This window comes from Simochromis diagramma, unplaced genomic scaffold (assembly GCF_900408965.1).
Source record: "Simochromis diagramma unplaced genomic scaffold, fSimDia1.1 OVJJ01000344.1, whole genome shotgun sequence".
Classification (NCBI taxonomy): Eukaryota; Metazoa; Chordata; class Actinopteri; order Cichliformes; family Cichlidae; genus Simochromis; species Simochromis diagramma.
This window is the reverse complement of record NW_024387375.1, coordinates 8,227,372-8,243,100: the sequence shown is the minus strand read 5'-3', so window position 1 is coordinate 8,243,100 and position 15,729 is coordinate 8,227,372. Positions and strand designations below refer to the sequence as shown.

General features: G+C 40.6%; 1 protein-coding gene across 3 annotated transcripts in view; it reads left to right on the top strand.

Annotated features, from left to right (window-relative positions):
• Positions 1–39: 39 nt before the first annotated feature.
• The window catches only part of LOC120719655 (lissencephaly-1 homolog), a 39,926-nt gene continuing 24,236 nt past the window's right edge, over positions 40–15,729 (top strand). Inside the window, exons 1-2 of one of the 3 annotated variants that reach the window (XM_040009052.1) lie at positions 40–264; positions 7,692–8,033. In XM_040009052.1, coding sequence (XP_039864986.1) covers positions 8,002–8,033 — 32 coding nt within the window. In that variant the 5' untranslated portion in view covers positions 40–264; positions 7,692–8,001. The other 2 variants (XM_040009055.1, XM_040009054.1) reach the window with 2 other exon arrangements.

Sequence of the window (15,729 nt, the reverse complement as noted above, 5' to 3'; positions counted from 1 at the left end):
AAGAGTTAACAGGCAAATAAAATAACGACCAAGGGCGCGCGCGCTCCTGCGATGGCGTGAACGCGAATTCCACGCGCGTACCCGGCCGAAGTCGAATGCGGTAGTGTACGAAAAAAAACAAGCGAGCGGAGCCGACAGGAGACAAGACGGCCACAGTTTACCTCCACATCATAAGACCAGGTTTTGGGAGCGGAAATTTCACGCCCTGCTGGGTCGTGTTGCCGTCGGAGACGTCTGAGGATACTCACGGCCAGTAACAATAGGGTAAGTCCGAGCAGTTTTCATTTATGAAGCCGGCGACGGTCGAAAGAATCCGTCGTTAGGTGGGGAAAATGACGATGTGGCTGCAGTCCGTGCACCTCCTTTCTGTGCCTCAAAATGGCGGATAGGCCGCTCTGGACTGGAGCAGCAGGTACCCTGTCAGTGGGAGTTTGTCCTTGTGTGCCGACAAACAGCACTTGAACACTGGCTGTCATTTAAGCCGTTATTATTTGCTGTTTTGGTTAAATGTAGATACTTGAGCTGGAATACAAAGTGCGGTTTTGATTGAAGTTAAATGAGCGAGCTAACTTTCTGGAGCTAACTTGGCTAACATTAACTTTAGCTGAAGATAACCTGGAATAAGATAACGATAACGACTGGCGTTGTGGTCAGGTAAGCCGAAATAGAGTAAGTTTGGAGAAGGTTTCAGTGATAAGGTATATCAGTGCCAATTGTGCTGCTTTTGGCGTCCACCTTAAGTTAGTAATAAGTAATTAGCGTAGTTAGAAGTGCAGTAACTGTGCCTGTCAACCTAGTCTCTTAACCTCTGCAGCATGCTTGAATGCATTTCCAAGTAGAGGGTTATCCTTGGAAATGTTAGGCCTGTGTCTCGTTTAAACACCTGACCGCCCGCACCGTGTGGTTCTGTTGTCGTTAACCGGCGGTGCAACCCCGGCGTTAGCATTTGGAAGCGGTTGTGAGTGACGTTCAGGCGTCGTGTGGTTTATTGTGCAGATATTATTGTGTTTCGACATCAGTCAGCCCAGATGCTCCCGTGACCTGTCACCGGGTGCGTTTCTCCCCTCTCTGGTCGCTGTCACACTGCTTGATGGATGCTCGGCTGAGGCAGCTCCCATCATTGCTGTCACACTCGTGGGCTGCTTCACGCCGTGTGTTGTTGGCACGGTGTTTGAAAATCAGGGTGGAGCACGCAGGAGGAGGCGACGTGTTTGCATGTGTGCCTCGCTGCCGTGTTTTCTGTGTCTCGTTGTATGAATTCAGAGTCTAGTGAAAACGGGGATGAATGCTAGTCTTTGCTCTGGCAGTCTCATGGGGGAGAGTACGTTGTCGCTACTTTGCGCGAACCTTGTTTTCAGATCGGATAAACCATTAATTTGAGCTAGGATCAGCCACGCCTGGTAAGTGTCCTGTCCTGATCCTGTGGGATGTTGATATTTATTTTAGAAAACGGCATTCAACACGTCTTACACTCCATGCAGGTGTTTGCGATTGTGTTGTAGGTTGTGACAGACTTAAAAGGACTCTCAATTGCAGCCATTTTGAGGAGCAATGCAGTTTTTGACAGTAGCGGTTGTTGGGACCTGTCACTTGTAATACTATTATGATATGCACACACTTATCTCTTAAACACTGATGCCAAATGCTGCAAATTGCTTTGGTCTTGTTGTGGGTGAAAGTTGGCCTGCTATTTGCTTGATCCGTTTCTAAATCTGCACAGTCCACACGAAGTTTAGTAATAATTTATGCAGTTTTCTTTCAATGTCAGAAAATGTAGCTATACAGACTGTCCATGATGTCAAAATAGTTCAAAGTTCAACTTTTAGTTTAAGAACAGCAGCTTTGTATTTGTATAAAATATACTGTGTGCTGAGCTGATTTTTACTTGACAGTGCTTTTTTTTTTCTTCTCGTCTGTGCTGAGTTTTTATCAGCAGTTGATTTGAATAAGTACATCTCTGTAGCCAGGCCCCATTCAGTACTGCCAGCACTGGAAACACAGCAGCACCAATTGTGTTTCACTGCAATGGGAAGCTTTAGAAATTGCTTTTAGTCCATCAGCAAAACTGCAAAGAGTCACTGATGTTATGGGGTTGTCATCTAATAGTTGTGGAAAATGTGAAGATTTTTGCGAGAAAGGAGCAAAATGTGCCCCCCCCCCCCCCCTTTTTTTTTTTTCTTCTGTCAGCAGAGAGTATTGGGGGAGGGAGAGACAGAGAGAGAGGCTGTTTGCCTTTGCTATAGTGGATGGCTTACAGTAGCACAGAGGTTCACCTCCCAGACAGCTTGCCCACTGCTAAGCTGACTGGTTATTAACCGATCTGCCAACAACAACTGCCAGTCATCCTACAAATGACTGTTTTCACACGTTGCCAGATATTCTGCTATACTTTACAGAAAGTATTTATGTTGTAGTGAGACTGTAAATAAGTTGTAGAGGCTGATGCTTTGATAGCAATCCACCATTTGTGTGATAGCCACCATAGTTGCTTGCAGAATTAATCTCTGCTCTATATTTATAGTCTTAATAATTTCAGCCAGTAGCTTGTTGGTGTGAGGTGAATTGCCTGGAGGGATTCATACATGGTTTATAACAAACCTCTTTGCTGTTGTATAAATGTAGCAGGCTAACCTGCCTCAATGGTGTTGCTCTCGCCTGCATGTCAAGCGTCTTATTGGCGTAACATTGATCTGTTGTCCTTTACAGCTTCCTCTCTGTTCAGTGTCTATCCCATTCTGTGGATGTGGATGTTTGGGTGTGTGTGTGCTCTTCCAGAAGATAAAACAGCTGTTTGAGAGCAAGGAGTAGGTTTTTTTTCTGTCTTGTGCACTACTTAAATATTTTTGTAGTCACGCATTTGAAGCCACCTGTAGAGATCATGCTTCTCCTAATGAAATCTCCTCTATTAATCTCAGGAGAACTATGCTATCTTACTACCCATATAATTTAATAGGTTTAAGTGACTGCTACCAACCCAGTTAACTAAGCAACCAAGCACCTCGTGGGTTGTAGCGGCTGCACGTTGGGAGCCGAGCCAGATGTTCCCCCAGTTGCAATATCAGTTAGTGGTAAAGGTCTTTAGATGGTCTCTCCCTGAGTGATTTATCAAGAACAGCCATTCACAGAAACTTAGCATTTGAGTGTTATTAGAGTGGAGAGGATATTTCCATTGTGTGTCATCAAGCTTGAGATTTCTTTAGTTATCTGATTTTGAAAAACCTCTATTTAGTCTTGTCAGGAAGCAGTCATCTCCACAGCGTATTTCCTAATTTTATCACTTTGTATGTTAAATTAGCCAAAGTGTGTCGACATCTAAATTACTGCCTGTGTGATAAGCCTCTAATATGTGCACATTAGCTGTTAAATATATTATGTTTATTGCTCTGTTGAAACCCAAGTCTTGAAAACATCATATTATATCTGCTTCAGTAGCTAAATGTGTCAGTGTGTAAGTGTTCAGGTCATATGACAGCGTCGTTTTTGATTCTGTTTGCATGGTTATGAGATCTAAAATCACAGACCTGTTCAAAAGACTCTTATGCATAGGTGTACCTCCTCTTCGGTAAAGTAGTTTAGCCTGGTAGCCATTCCCCTTCTGTAATTCAGTGACTTTTGTCCCCCAGGTGTTGACCTGGATTTTTTTATGTTTGGTCTGTGCTCTTGTATGATCAAGCTTTGCCAGCCTTCTCCAGCCAAACTTGACTGTTTCTGCTGTATTTTAACACTTCATTATTTCACATGATTCATAATAGTTCTTTTTGTTGTTATGTGAAAAATGCAGTCTGTGATGTTTCTCCCAGGGCATGTGAGGTGGAGTCTAAGAGTAAATGAAGGTGCTCCACATTCCAGCTGTTTGAGATGTTTGCCTTTAAAAAAAAAAAGAAAAAAAATGCTGTGGTATTTTTGTTTCTCCTCTTTTGTTTCTCTCTCTTTTTTTTTTTTTTTTTTTTTTTTTTTTTTTTTTTTTTTAAAAGAATACATTTAAGGGGGCGGGGGGATGATGACTACGACGACATAACGTCACAACCAGAGAGCTGTGAATCCAATGTAGCAGTGGGTTCGCGACCGTCAGCTTTGTCAGCATTGCCAGCATTGCTGCAATATTTTGTGACAAGTTACTAGAACACTATTTCACATGTGACTTTAGACTGTGGTATTTTTGTTTCTCTTCTCTGCACGCCATAGCAGCTTATTCCTTTGTTCAGACACCATGGGATGGGTAGTCAAAAATTTTGTGCATACCTCGTCTGTAATATTTGGCTGGCGGCATAAGGTTAAGTCATAGTGTTATGGTGACGTGTCAGGACTAGATATCTAATTAGTTTGGGGATTTGTCGTCTACGTTGTTTTCTTTGAGTCTTTTTCTTTTCTTTTTTTTTTTTGTTGACATTTTTCCTCAGGTATTTTTAAACAGTTGTTGCACATTTTAATTGTTTGGATTCAAATTATCAGTCAGGTGGCCCACTTTTAAATTTTTTTTTTTAAAGTGTGTAGAGACCAGCCTTGGGTTAACTGCTTAAATGCAGCTTGTGCGCAAATGTTTGTCTGAGATAGATTTGTAGTCAAGACCGCCTAAACCAAGACCAAGACAATACCAAGACCAGAGGGTATTGAGACCAAGACAGACCGAGTCAAGACAAAATCGAGACGAGACCAAGACCGAGACAAAAAAGTCTTTAAACTGCAGCCAGATGCTGCTTCGTTTACGGGTGTCAGGCATATTTATGTGTTTTTGCGATGCACTCGCACAGCCCTCCTCACCGCTGTCTACTGTCACTCAATAACTGAGAGGACAGACGCGCGCTCCACTTGACTGTCGCGTCTCTCACCCTCTGTTTTTCACATAATGATATTATCCTATATCCTCGCATGTGATTGGCCGCAATATGGAGGGATTGAAGCATAGCTGAGCCACTGTGTGAGAGCTGAGCAGCAAAAGGAAATTAAGTGAGGAGCCGGCTTTCGCTCAATGGGAGTTGACTCTTCTGATTCACTACAAATCACTCTCTAAGCACGGCTCTTAGAGCTGATGCTTTTGCGCATGACACATTATCGAACATTACGTTGTATATCATGGATACTGTTGACTCCAAATCTCCCGACCACTATGTCGATCTGAGACAGCAAGACCGAGAAAGCAAGACAAGACTGAGGGATCCAAGACCAAAGTCTTTCGAGACCAAGACAAGACCAAGACCACGTAAAAGTCTCTAGACATCCAACTCTAGTCTGAGAGGTCTCAGAGGTAATAGCCAAGAGGCAAACTCTGGAGCTAAAAAATGAAGCGGAAGCAAAAGTGCAATAAACTGCAGTGCTTCTAATGGCCACTTGAAGCTGCCTCCAGAAGAGAGTTAAGCACACTCACATGTTAAAACACCCAACTTAACAGCTTTAAAAAGCATTTTTGCAGCCTGGTTCAAAAATGAGTTTGTCCTCTGTTGACAGTTTACCCTTGATAACTCTGAGTGGGGTAATTTTTACTGTAACTCATCTACCAAGGTAGTTATTTAGGAGACTTTTGGAGCATTTTAATGGATTATCTGAGTAATTTTATGGTCTGAGGTGTGATGCAGACTGTTCTGGAAGTGCATTTTACTTATGGTGAGTGAATTTTAGTATTTTGTTTTAGTCCATTATTTTAGTACCAATTTGTGTGTCTGAGCTAATGAATGTAGCTGGCTAGAATAACTGGAGGGCCCACAATATTTTATTTATTTATTTTTATTAATGAGTAAAAACCCTGATTGGGAAGATTCATTACATTTGACTGCTGTTGTTGCATTCTTAACCACAAAAGATGGAGAGTATGTACAGCACAGTGTTCATTTAGTATGTATGAATTGGTCTCCTAACATCAGATAATCTGTTGGGACTCGTAAGCAAATTGAACACATCTCCCAGTCAGCATCGTTAATGTAAAGGGCTCTGTCGTTGTACAGTTCCTGGTCCTGCACAAAGACAAGACAATCACTGGGAGGAAGACGCATTACCATTATTGACTGCCTTTGAGCAGATTTATAGATGCACCCCTGGTTGCGGCTCATACCCCTCCCTTTCCATTGAGGCACAACATTTTGTGCTGAGCCAATTAGCCTGATTGTGCTATTGTGCAAACATTTTTGCTCGATGCTGAAGCCGCAAATGAGTTTTTCAGAGAAGGGAGTCCTACACGTTAATGGATACACACAGCGATGAGACCTGCCAGCAATGCAGAGAGACGTATCAATATGTGGCAGATGACCTGATTTTCATACACAATGGAAGTTGTGAAGGTTGATGCATTTGGTGCCTTTTTTGTGTGGTAGCGTGTTTTTTTTATATATATATATATATATATATATATATATATATATATATATATATATATACACACACACATACATACATATATGTATATGGAGGGAGTGAGGGAGACATTTTTAGCTTCAGTGCCTGCTCGTTAGAATATTTTTGCTTCACTCTGATAGTGTTTTTGGGCAGCAGCCAGCACGCCGTAAGGCACACACAGTCAGGGGTAAGTAGACATTTGGACTGCTGTCAGGTGGTGACATCAAGGTCCAGAGGTTAGCTGCTGGTCACGTTAGGCTGTGTACTGTTAATCAGTTTCTTTACAACATATGAATATGAATAAATGAATAAGCAAGCAATACAAAGTAGTACTTTAACAGGTTGGTCAGTCCTACATCTGACCAACCAGAATTATTTAGGTTTTCTCCTTTTTTCTGCAAACAGAAACACAGTGCATAGGAGGACTCTTTTCCTTGTGGTAATGCAGCTCCTGCATCTAAAATCAGCAATGTGATTTTTTTTTTTTTTTTTTTTTTCTTCATTGTAGCTTCCTGGGGTGTTTCTATTCCTCATCACTTCTGTAGCCAAATAACGGTTTCTTTTACTGCCTGTTTCCCAGGCAGCAAATCTCATGTCTACTTTACATTGTTTCCTTTGTCTGGAAGTCTGCCTTGCTGTAATTTTGTCAGCTTTTTGCAGGTGTTGAAGTAATTTGGCTTAGTTTGTACCTTTTGTTTAGTGCTCTGGCAGAGATTTACTGAGGCTAGTCCCAGTAGATTAAGAGGCTTACTCTGTTGGGTACCTGGTTTGTTAAAGTGCTTTTTCAAGACAATGATGCAGTATAGAAATAGTCTTCATCGTGACATTCTTAACATTTCATTGACATTTATTATTCCTCAAATAAATACTCTAACCCTGACAATAAATTTATTTTCCCACTACCACTGATGGATATATATATATATATTTTTTTAAAGCATGCCATCAGCCAAGTCAGCTCCTGAGGTGATATCATAACGAGATGATGGGGACAGGGGAGTTTGAGCACAGCCGTTACTCATACTCGCTCTGCCATGTCCTGTTTTTCTTTTCTGTTGGCAACCTGGGAGGAGAATGTGGGTCAGCTCTTGTATGTGAACGGAGAGGCATTTGCTTCAAGAGCAGACAAGAGTTGTGTCATGACAGATTGTGCAGACAGATAACAGAAGTGGATGAAAATATTTAAAAGTAAACAAATAAAAAAAATTGAATGAATGAGCAGTTTATGGAATGATTTTTTTGCTTTATTGTTCAGTTTTTTCCATCATCGCTGACAGTGTCTTTGCTAAACTGGTGCAGCACACTCTACATGTTATCTGTCATGCATACCTAATGTTGACTTTCTCTTTTTCTCTCCCCTGCAGATGCAGCATACACTCAGCTGGTGACTGGTCTGCAGGCTCTCCATTTCTTCTCCCCGGAGTCAGCCAGCTTTCGGGGGGCAGATTCCTGCGACCCTCTTCTCTTAATCTGAGTCTTAGTCTGGGCAAAACTAACCTGTCATTGGAGTACACCACCTGACCTAATCTGTGTTGCTTGGATCAGCACAGCTCATCTCCTGACCGAGGAGAGCGCAGCGGCTGCACAGGAATCACCTTCTTCTTTTTGTTCTTTCTTTTTTTTTTTTTTTTTTTAATAAATAAAATCCGGCTCCGCCCACACTGTCCCGTCACGATGGTGCTGTCACAACGTCAGAGAGATGAACTGTAAGTTTCCAGAACAGCTTTCAGATTTGAAACTTACGGATTTCCGCGCTATGGTTTGTTTGTTGCCATCATGTGATCAGACGCGTTTCATACTCATGTGGCTCTTACTACAGAGCAGGATGTGGTGCTTAGGATTTTCAGGGCAGGTTACCATTTCCATTGGTAACTTGCGCTGCAGACCTAACAAGCTCATGCAGAAGCCAGATAAGAAAAAGATATCCTGGGTATGCTGAAATTGCTTTGTAGTCTGCGCTCTTGAACAGCTGCCCAGTACGACCACAACCTGCTCATATTTCTGTGCAGTGATTGCATTTAGCAAAGGGGTTATGGCAGCTCGTTATTCTGATACCTAATCACATGAGTGCAAGTTATAATGCCAAATACCCCGACAAATGGTGTTGGTGTGAGCTGGCTACATTTGAGCTTCATTCTTTCACCTGTCCCAAAGCAAAAGACACTGATATTTTTAAAATAGTTAAAAAACAAAAAAGCCTGAGACAAATGTCCTTTGTTGTGGTTGTAGACTGTTTACTTCCAGGGAAGGATGTGTATTGACTACAGGATTCAGTTTAAATGGTTAAATTTAGTAAATGTTTCTCCCCTCGGTAACCTGTCAAGATTAATCAATAAATGGTTAAAGGTTTCTAAGCTCCCCTGAGGCCTGAAGCACAAATTTATTGATCGACCACCTCTGCTGCCTACCCTTGCCCGATGTGACCTTAGAAAAGCTTAGACTGCCACCTTTGGCCCACAGTACATACACGGAGATCCAAAGAGTTTGTATATTTGCGTTCTGCTCGCTGTGAGTAGTGATTCCACAGAGAAATCATGCACCCAACATAGCATCATTGGCAGCGATGTGGCACACAGACAAAGACATGTCTGCTCATGTGCTGAGTAGAATATAGGGAGATGGGAAGAGTGAGAGGAGCTGCACTCTGGGCTTGGTAATTAGCACCTCAGGCAGGGATAAAATGTTAAGGCATCTCAGTGTGAGATGGAAGGTCATGAGCAGGCGTTGAGATCATCTTCCTGAGCTTTAGTTGTGGAAAAAATATCCATATCTGTGCAAGTCAGGAGTGTCTAACTTCCTTTATTGCGCCAGGTGATAAAACCCATTGTAAAATAATATATGATAGAATAGGGCTGTGCGACATGACCAAAATCTCATATCCCGATATAAGACATCTATTGTCCCGATAACGATATAAATCACAAAAATGTAACCTGACCTGTACCTGGAGTCGAGTGTTTTAACAGATACATGAAACTATACATTTTTAGACATAAGTTGTAACGGCCGCCATTTTCTTTGAGTATTTATTACACGTCGTGCTGCGGGGAAAAGCCTGTTCTAATGTTTGAGTCTAAGGTTTATTTTTTAGCACCTGGCAGCTCTTTTTTGCTTCTCATCCATAAATACTCTGCATACTCTTTCATGTGATTCAGTTTATTTTGAAAAGTCTCAACAGGATCTTGAGCTTTATTGTGAAAGGTTTATGTGGAAAATAAACAAGCGGACACGCGATGGTTTTACCGTGGTTGTTGCTAACGACAATGCATAAAAACAGGCACTTCTCCGTCCGTAGTGTGGTTATATTAAATATAAGAGAAAGAGAGAACTTTAAGAAATTAATATAGCCACCACAGTGACCATCAAAACGATGAAAAAATATTGCCGTAAACTGTTTATTTTGCGACACCACCAAACAAACGATAGCGTAAAATGAAACGATAGACGTTTTTATATCGTCATCCGATATATATCGTTATATCAAACAGCCCTATGATAGAACACCATCCACTCAATATTTTTCTCTTAAAGAGTAAATGGGCACATTCTGAAAATTTCCCCTCATCCATAACCAAGATTTTATAAAAATCATAAATTGTAGGGCCTACCAGAAACACTAGGCCAAACTGGACCCTTTGGCAGGCTAGCTCTAGCTTCCAAGTTACATCTTTAGTGATGGAATTACTATGTTAGAGCCACATGATAGATTTTCCTTTGTCTTTCAATGAGGTGAAGACCTTGTTGATGGCCTGGTTTGTTTTGGGTGTTTGTTTTGTTTATGTTTGGTTTTTTTTGTTTTGTTTTTTCTTCTTTTCTAACCGCCATCTTGCACTGTCATTGAAAAATGCCTCACTGCATGTGACAAGGCTCTCAGCATTCCTGAGTCTTTCTCTGTGATTAGTGCTGTGGGAGGGGTCTGTTGGTATGGAGAGCTCCATTGGAATGCTAATCTTTGGTGCTATTTGCTATTCAAATTAAGCTGGCAGGACCCCCCCCCCCCCCCCACCACCACCAAAACAAAACAAAAATCCCTCTTTCTTTTTTTTCTTTTTTTTCCCCTTTCTGTTGCACAAGTTTCTACCCCCAGTGGTATACAGGAAACTGTTGAGGGACCCCCTGAGTCGCATTCAAGCATCAACGAATCACATTTGTTAGTGATGTTGCTTGGCTCAGATAGTGCTCTCATGCAGTGCCCTTAAGATGTCATTTCCCAGCTGACTTTCTCTTTTTGCGAAGCCTGCTTGGAAACCAAATGGCCCGTTTTGAATCCAAACAAGGCGGTAATGGGAACAGTGACCGGCTGATTGTCTGCTCTTCACACTAATTTTTCATTGGGCCCCCTCCTTTCTTTGCCACAGCCCTGTTTAGCATTAGGCACCAACCCAATAAATTTAGTTCCCATAGCATTCAAGCATCTTCTTCCCTCTTTTTCACGGTTGAACTGTTAAAAGTAACCAATCGACTGGGGGGCAGTAAAAGCGCAGCTTTACAGTCTGTTTTTGGAAGAAATATTTTTGCACATTATTCCTCTTTTTTTTTTTAAGAGGAATAATCTTTGTCAGCACCATAGTCAGATGCCGTGATTGCGCAGCATCTTCACAACTTATTTTCTTTGTCTTTTTTTTTTTTTTTTTTTGCTGCCACTGAAAAGCCCGTTTGTGTTCCTTTCCAGGGTCAGGAGACTTATCCCCAGCAGCGTGTAGCAAAAATAGATACAGAACGCAAACTATCTGCTCCCCTGAAAGACCTCGGAGGCACTTATGTGCAAATGGGCCTTTGCTTTTGAACTCTTTTCTTTATCAAAAAAAAATAACCAACTCCATGTCTTGGGCAACAAGATGGTGCATGTGATTTTTATATTTTGTTCTTTTTCCACCATGCCCTTGTCTATAAATGTGGTGACATAACAGATGAAATTCAAAGATATGGAGATAACTGCCACAGGCAGTCAGAACTGTGGTATAAAGAGTTCACCGTGGCTCAGTTTGATCATTAACAGGACTTGGATCATGTTTACCTGTCAAGATACTAGTCCTCTAAGTCCCAGTGTTCACACTCATTCAAATAAACTCAGTTATCCAATGACTCCTGCTTGTGTTTTGGCTTCACTTTGAAAAGCTGAACCACGGATGAAAAAAATATATAGTAGTTTGGATATAATGTAAATGTTCAGCAGCAAGTCTGCTGCTTTTCTGTAATAAAGACAAGGAATTATGAAAGCACATTCCTTTGTTAGATTATGGAAAGCTTTTAAAATGATCCGCTGTTGTAGTGATTTTTAAAAATGGCTCATTTGAGAGTAAAACTTTTTGATAAAACATGCTCTTTATTTTGTAGACTGTGGTAAATGGACTGGTTCTTATACAACGATTTTCCATTCTACTTATGCATAGCCAAAAATATTTATCACGATATATATTTTAAAATTTCCGATAACTATATAACTGATGATATAATTGACACAAGACAAAATACTTTACAACTCCACAACTTTATTAGTGCAAAAGAACCCCATCAGTGTGTTTTTAACTTAAACAAGCAGCTGTTTTTTATGTGGATTAAAGCTATACAAAATTTTAACAGTGGAAATGCAAATTCCTTGCTGACAGTTTAACCAAAAGGTATTTCCAGTGGAAATGGGCCGACATATCCTCAGCATAACCATGTATAATATCCACAAAACTTAAAAGGTGGTTAAACACACACAATATGGTAATATTATGTTGAAGCACAGTACGTATTACTTCGCGAGGCTCCTGACTACAGTAGCTGTAATCCTCCGGCAATCCATCATGCGGTGCGGGTTCGTAGCTTAAAACATTTTTTGACAGATTTTTGAGCACCGTGTATCACATAAAATCGGTTTGAGGTCAGTAAGCACAACCAGAATTCATACATAAGGTGCACCGGATTATAAGGGGCACTGTCGATTTTTCAGAAAATTAAAGGATTTTAAGTACACCTTATTTTCCAAAAAACGCGGTAATAATGACGGCCTGCTAGCATGCACTACCACAAATTGTGCTTTCATGTGTATCTGACGGACGAAAACCAAACCAGTTCAACATCACTGAAGTTGCACCATTTTTACAAACCAATTCTGGTTCATCTGTTTTATTTAACGATCCGCTTTCGCCCTTCTCATTCTCTGTCACCGCCATGCTTTTTCCGCCATGTGCGTATGAAAACAAAGGCACTGCGCATGCACGTTTTACCCATATTCTATTGCGATATTCCCTTTTCTTATCATTGCCTTTTTTCATATAACATGTTTCATTCACCTGTCATTCAAGCACTTTTTTTTTTCTACATGTAAGCACTTTCTAACATTCACACACATCACGAATGACCACACAGTAATTAACACATAATGTACCAACACAATCAATGACATCAGCCAGTTATGTAGGTGATGTCATAGGTCTTTCAAAGATTCCCCGCTGAAGATGTGCATGACTAGTCCAGTTGATATTGCTGCCCTTGCTAGTTGTCACCAATGTTTCAGTGTGTTGTCACTTTTTGATTAATCAGTCTGATCTGTATCCTGTTGTTTAATTGTTGAGTAATTTAGTTTCCAGAAACATTCCTGCTTGGCAACTAATTTACTAGGCAGGTAAGGTGATAGGGTTCACGACAGGTTACCTTTTTACCTTCTGATATCCACCACTGTGCTTGTCATGTCTGGTTTGGTGACAGTCAAAATGCACAGTATGTGTTTCAGATGGAGCCTCGCAAACCAATGGGCAACATCACATGACTACGAATAATTTAGAGGGTGCATATTTAAACATAGCTGTGCAAGCTAAACGAGAGGTTCAGATTGATTGCGTGTCGCTTAAATCAGTTAGCCTTTGCACTTTTTGTCAGTTTTAAGTGTTACTGTACAGATTTGTGGCTTATAAGTCAAAGGTCCTTCCTTTTTCATTAATTGAACTTATTGCATTTGTTCTGCCCAAGTTGGGTCCAGAGAAGTTGTATTTTGCTAGTAGATAAGTGTTGAGCGTGACAGATTTTTTTTTTTTTTTTTTTTTTTTTTTCTTTCTCCCCTCTCCCCTCCATGGTGGTGGTAGTAGTGAGCAGGAGGTTCTCCAGCCTCTCTTTTGGTTCTCAGGGAGCTGAACACAGCTTGGTGCACGGGTGTGTCAATCAGATTTTTGCGCTGGCATGACAGCACTCCCAGTTTTGTGGACCATCATCTCTTATCAATTAAGCTAGTTAAGACAGTTTCAGTTGGTTGAAACTTCGATCGGTTGCTCATTGGAGTTTCCAGTGGTTTAGTTTACCTAGACTTTTACTGTCAAGAGTCAGCATTAATTTTCTTTATAGTCCCTCCCTGGTTTCCTCATTACTTGCATTTCATTTCAGCCAGACCTTTCTCAGTGCGTTTTCATAATGCATCATATTTATTAGTAGTATAATAATTATTCAAATCAAAGGTACATTCCTAAGTAAGACAGATTTGTGGCTCAAGACCTCTACCACCAGAATTCTCCCATAGATTTAAATTGAGGGCTCTCTAAGTGCCATGTGTGTCTCTGTCACCTATGTCGTGTCTGGCTTTATTCTGTGTTTATCCGAGGATGAATTATGCACAGCCTCACTGGATTAAAGAAAGTTTGACTTTGGCTTCAGCTCAGTCAACAAAACTCCATCATCGCTGTTTGACAGAAAATGTGTATATGCCACACCCATTATAGAGAGGAGAAAAAAAAACCCCTGCTTTTGTTTTCTTATTTTAACATAGACACCTGGTTTCCACACCCATGCTGCTTTTGATCTTAAAAGCCATCTGCTTCTACACACCCACAGAAACGCACAAAGGAAAGTCAATGTCTAAAGTCGACATTTACTTAAAATAAATAGATAAATATAGAATGATGTTAGAACCTTCTTCTTTTATGAATTCCAGTATAGTGGGGTTTTTCTCCTTGGATTTTTCTCATGGTTTAAATGATAATCCCCACAAAAAACCATTCCCCTACCTGTTTCACACTCACGCTGACTGCATTGTGATCATCATCCTTCTCAGAGACTTTGTGATGACAAAGATGGAAATCTATCAAGGGGTATTTCTGCCTTTGGGGGCTTTTCTCTGGGGTTTCCCTGACTTTCAGAGGCCTTACCATTTTAGGTTTGGGGAGGATGGATTATTATTTTAAAGAAATTGTAAGTACTAGTAGTAGTAGTTGTGTTAAATCATGTTTTTTTTTTTTTTTTTTTTTTTTTTTCAGCTACTGTCTTCATTGTAGTTATGAAACAAAGCTCAAAGCCCTTATTGGCTTTTTTTGGGTTCTTTCACTTGCGTTTGATCCCTTGACGTATATACGTTGTGCTGTTGCCCCACAGTCACACCCAGCAGAGCAGTGTTCCCAACACTGGTCCTTTCTTTAAAATGGTTACCCCTGTCTGTGTGTTGAAGGAAAAAGTAGACCTTTACAGAACAGAATGAGGTATAGCCAAACAGTCTTTAATATAGTGTTCAAGTTGGTGTGAATCGAATATAAGTATTAAAGGCAACATGGAAAGTGATAAACTAAATCACTTTTGGGAACACATTTCATGCATGTGCATACATCTTCATGTGCAAGTTGTTTATCTTTGCATCTGCATGTCAGTGTTACTGGTATTTGCTCACTGCAGACTTGGAGAGGGGGGAGTTTACCCGATTGGAGTGTTTTCTCTTCTTTGTTTAACCTTTTTATCCTCTTTAAAGTTGAAGCCATTAATATGTTGTATATAGGCTCTATATTTATATATGTGCTTGTTGTTTTTATGTTGATAGATAGATGTCTTATTGTGTTTACTTGGTTTAAAACAAAAACCCTTAGGTGGTCTGAAAAGCTTTCTATGACAGACAAAGCCTTGCTTCTGGAAAAACAAGGGTGGTGATTGCCTGAAGGTGCCAACCAAAGCCCAGAGCTCTTCTTTATCAGTTAAGTAAGAGGAATAGAGCGATTTTCATAGAGCTAGATTTAGCTGGGAAGTTATGCAATCTTGTTATTTATTTATTTAGTTAAAGTTCTCACTGAGAAGTTATCACCTCATTTAATATTAAAGGCAAATTTAGACCACTGCTGCAATTCTGATTCATGTTGCTAATTGCCCGCAGCCTTATTGTTTAATATAAATACTAATCATAAAAAACAGGGCAGTGCTGTGTGGTGATGCAACCAATGTCTTTGCTGTTTGCACAGTGATCATCATCAGACAAACCAACCACTGACACAGCCTCTTTCACCTTTAGTAGCAGTCAGAATACCAGAAAAAGTCCAGTTGAGATGCAGCGTTAGTTGAGATGCACATAGCAAAGAGCTGTGCTGTCTTTTGAAGAACATAACATTGTAATATGAAATCCAGGGGAAAGTGAATTTTGAATATGCTAAGATATTTTTCAGAGTGTAG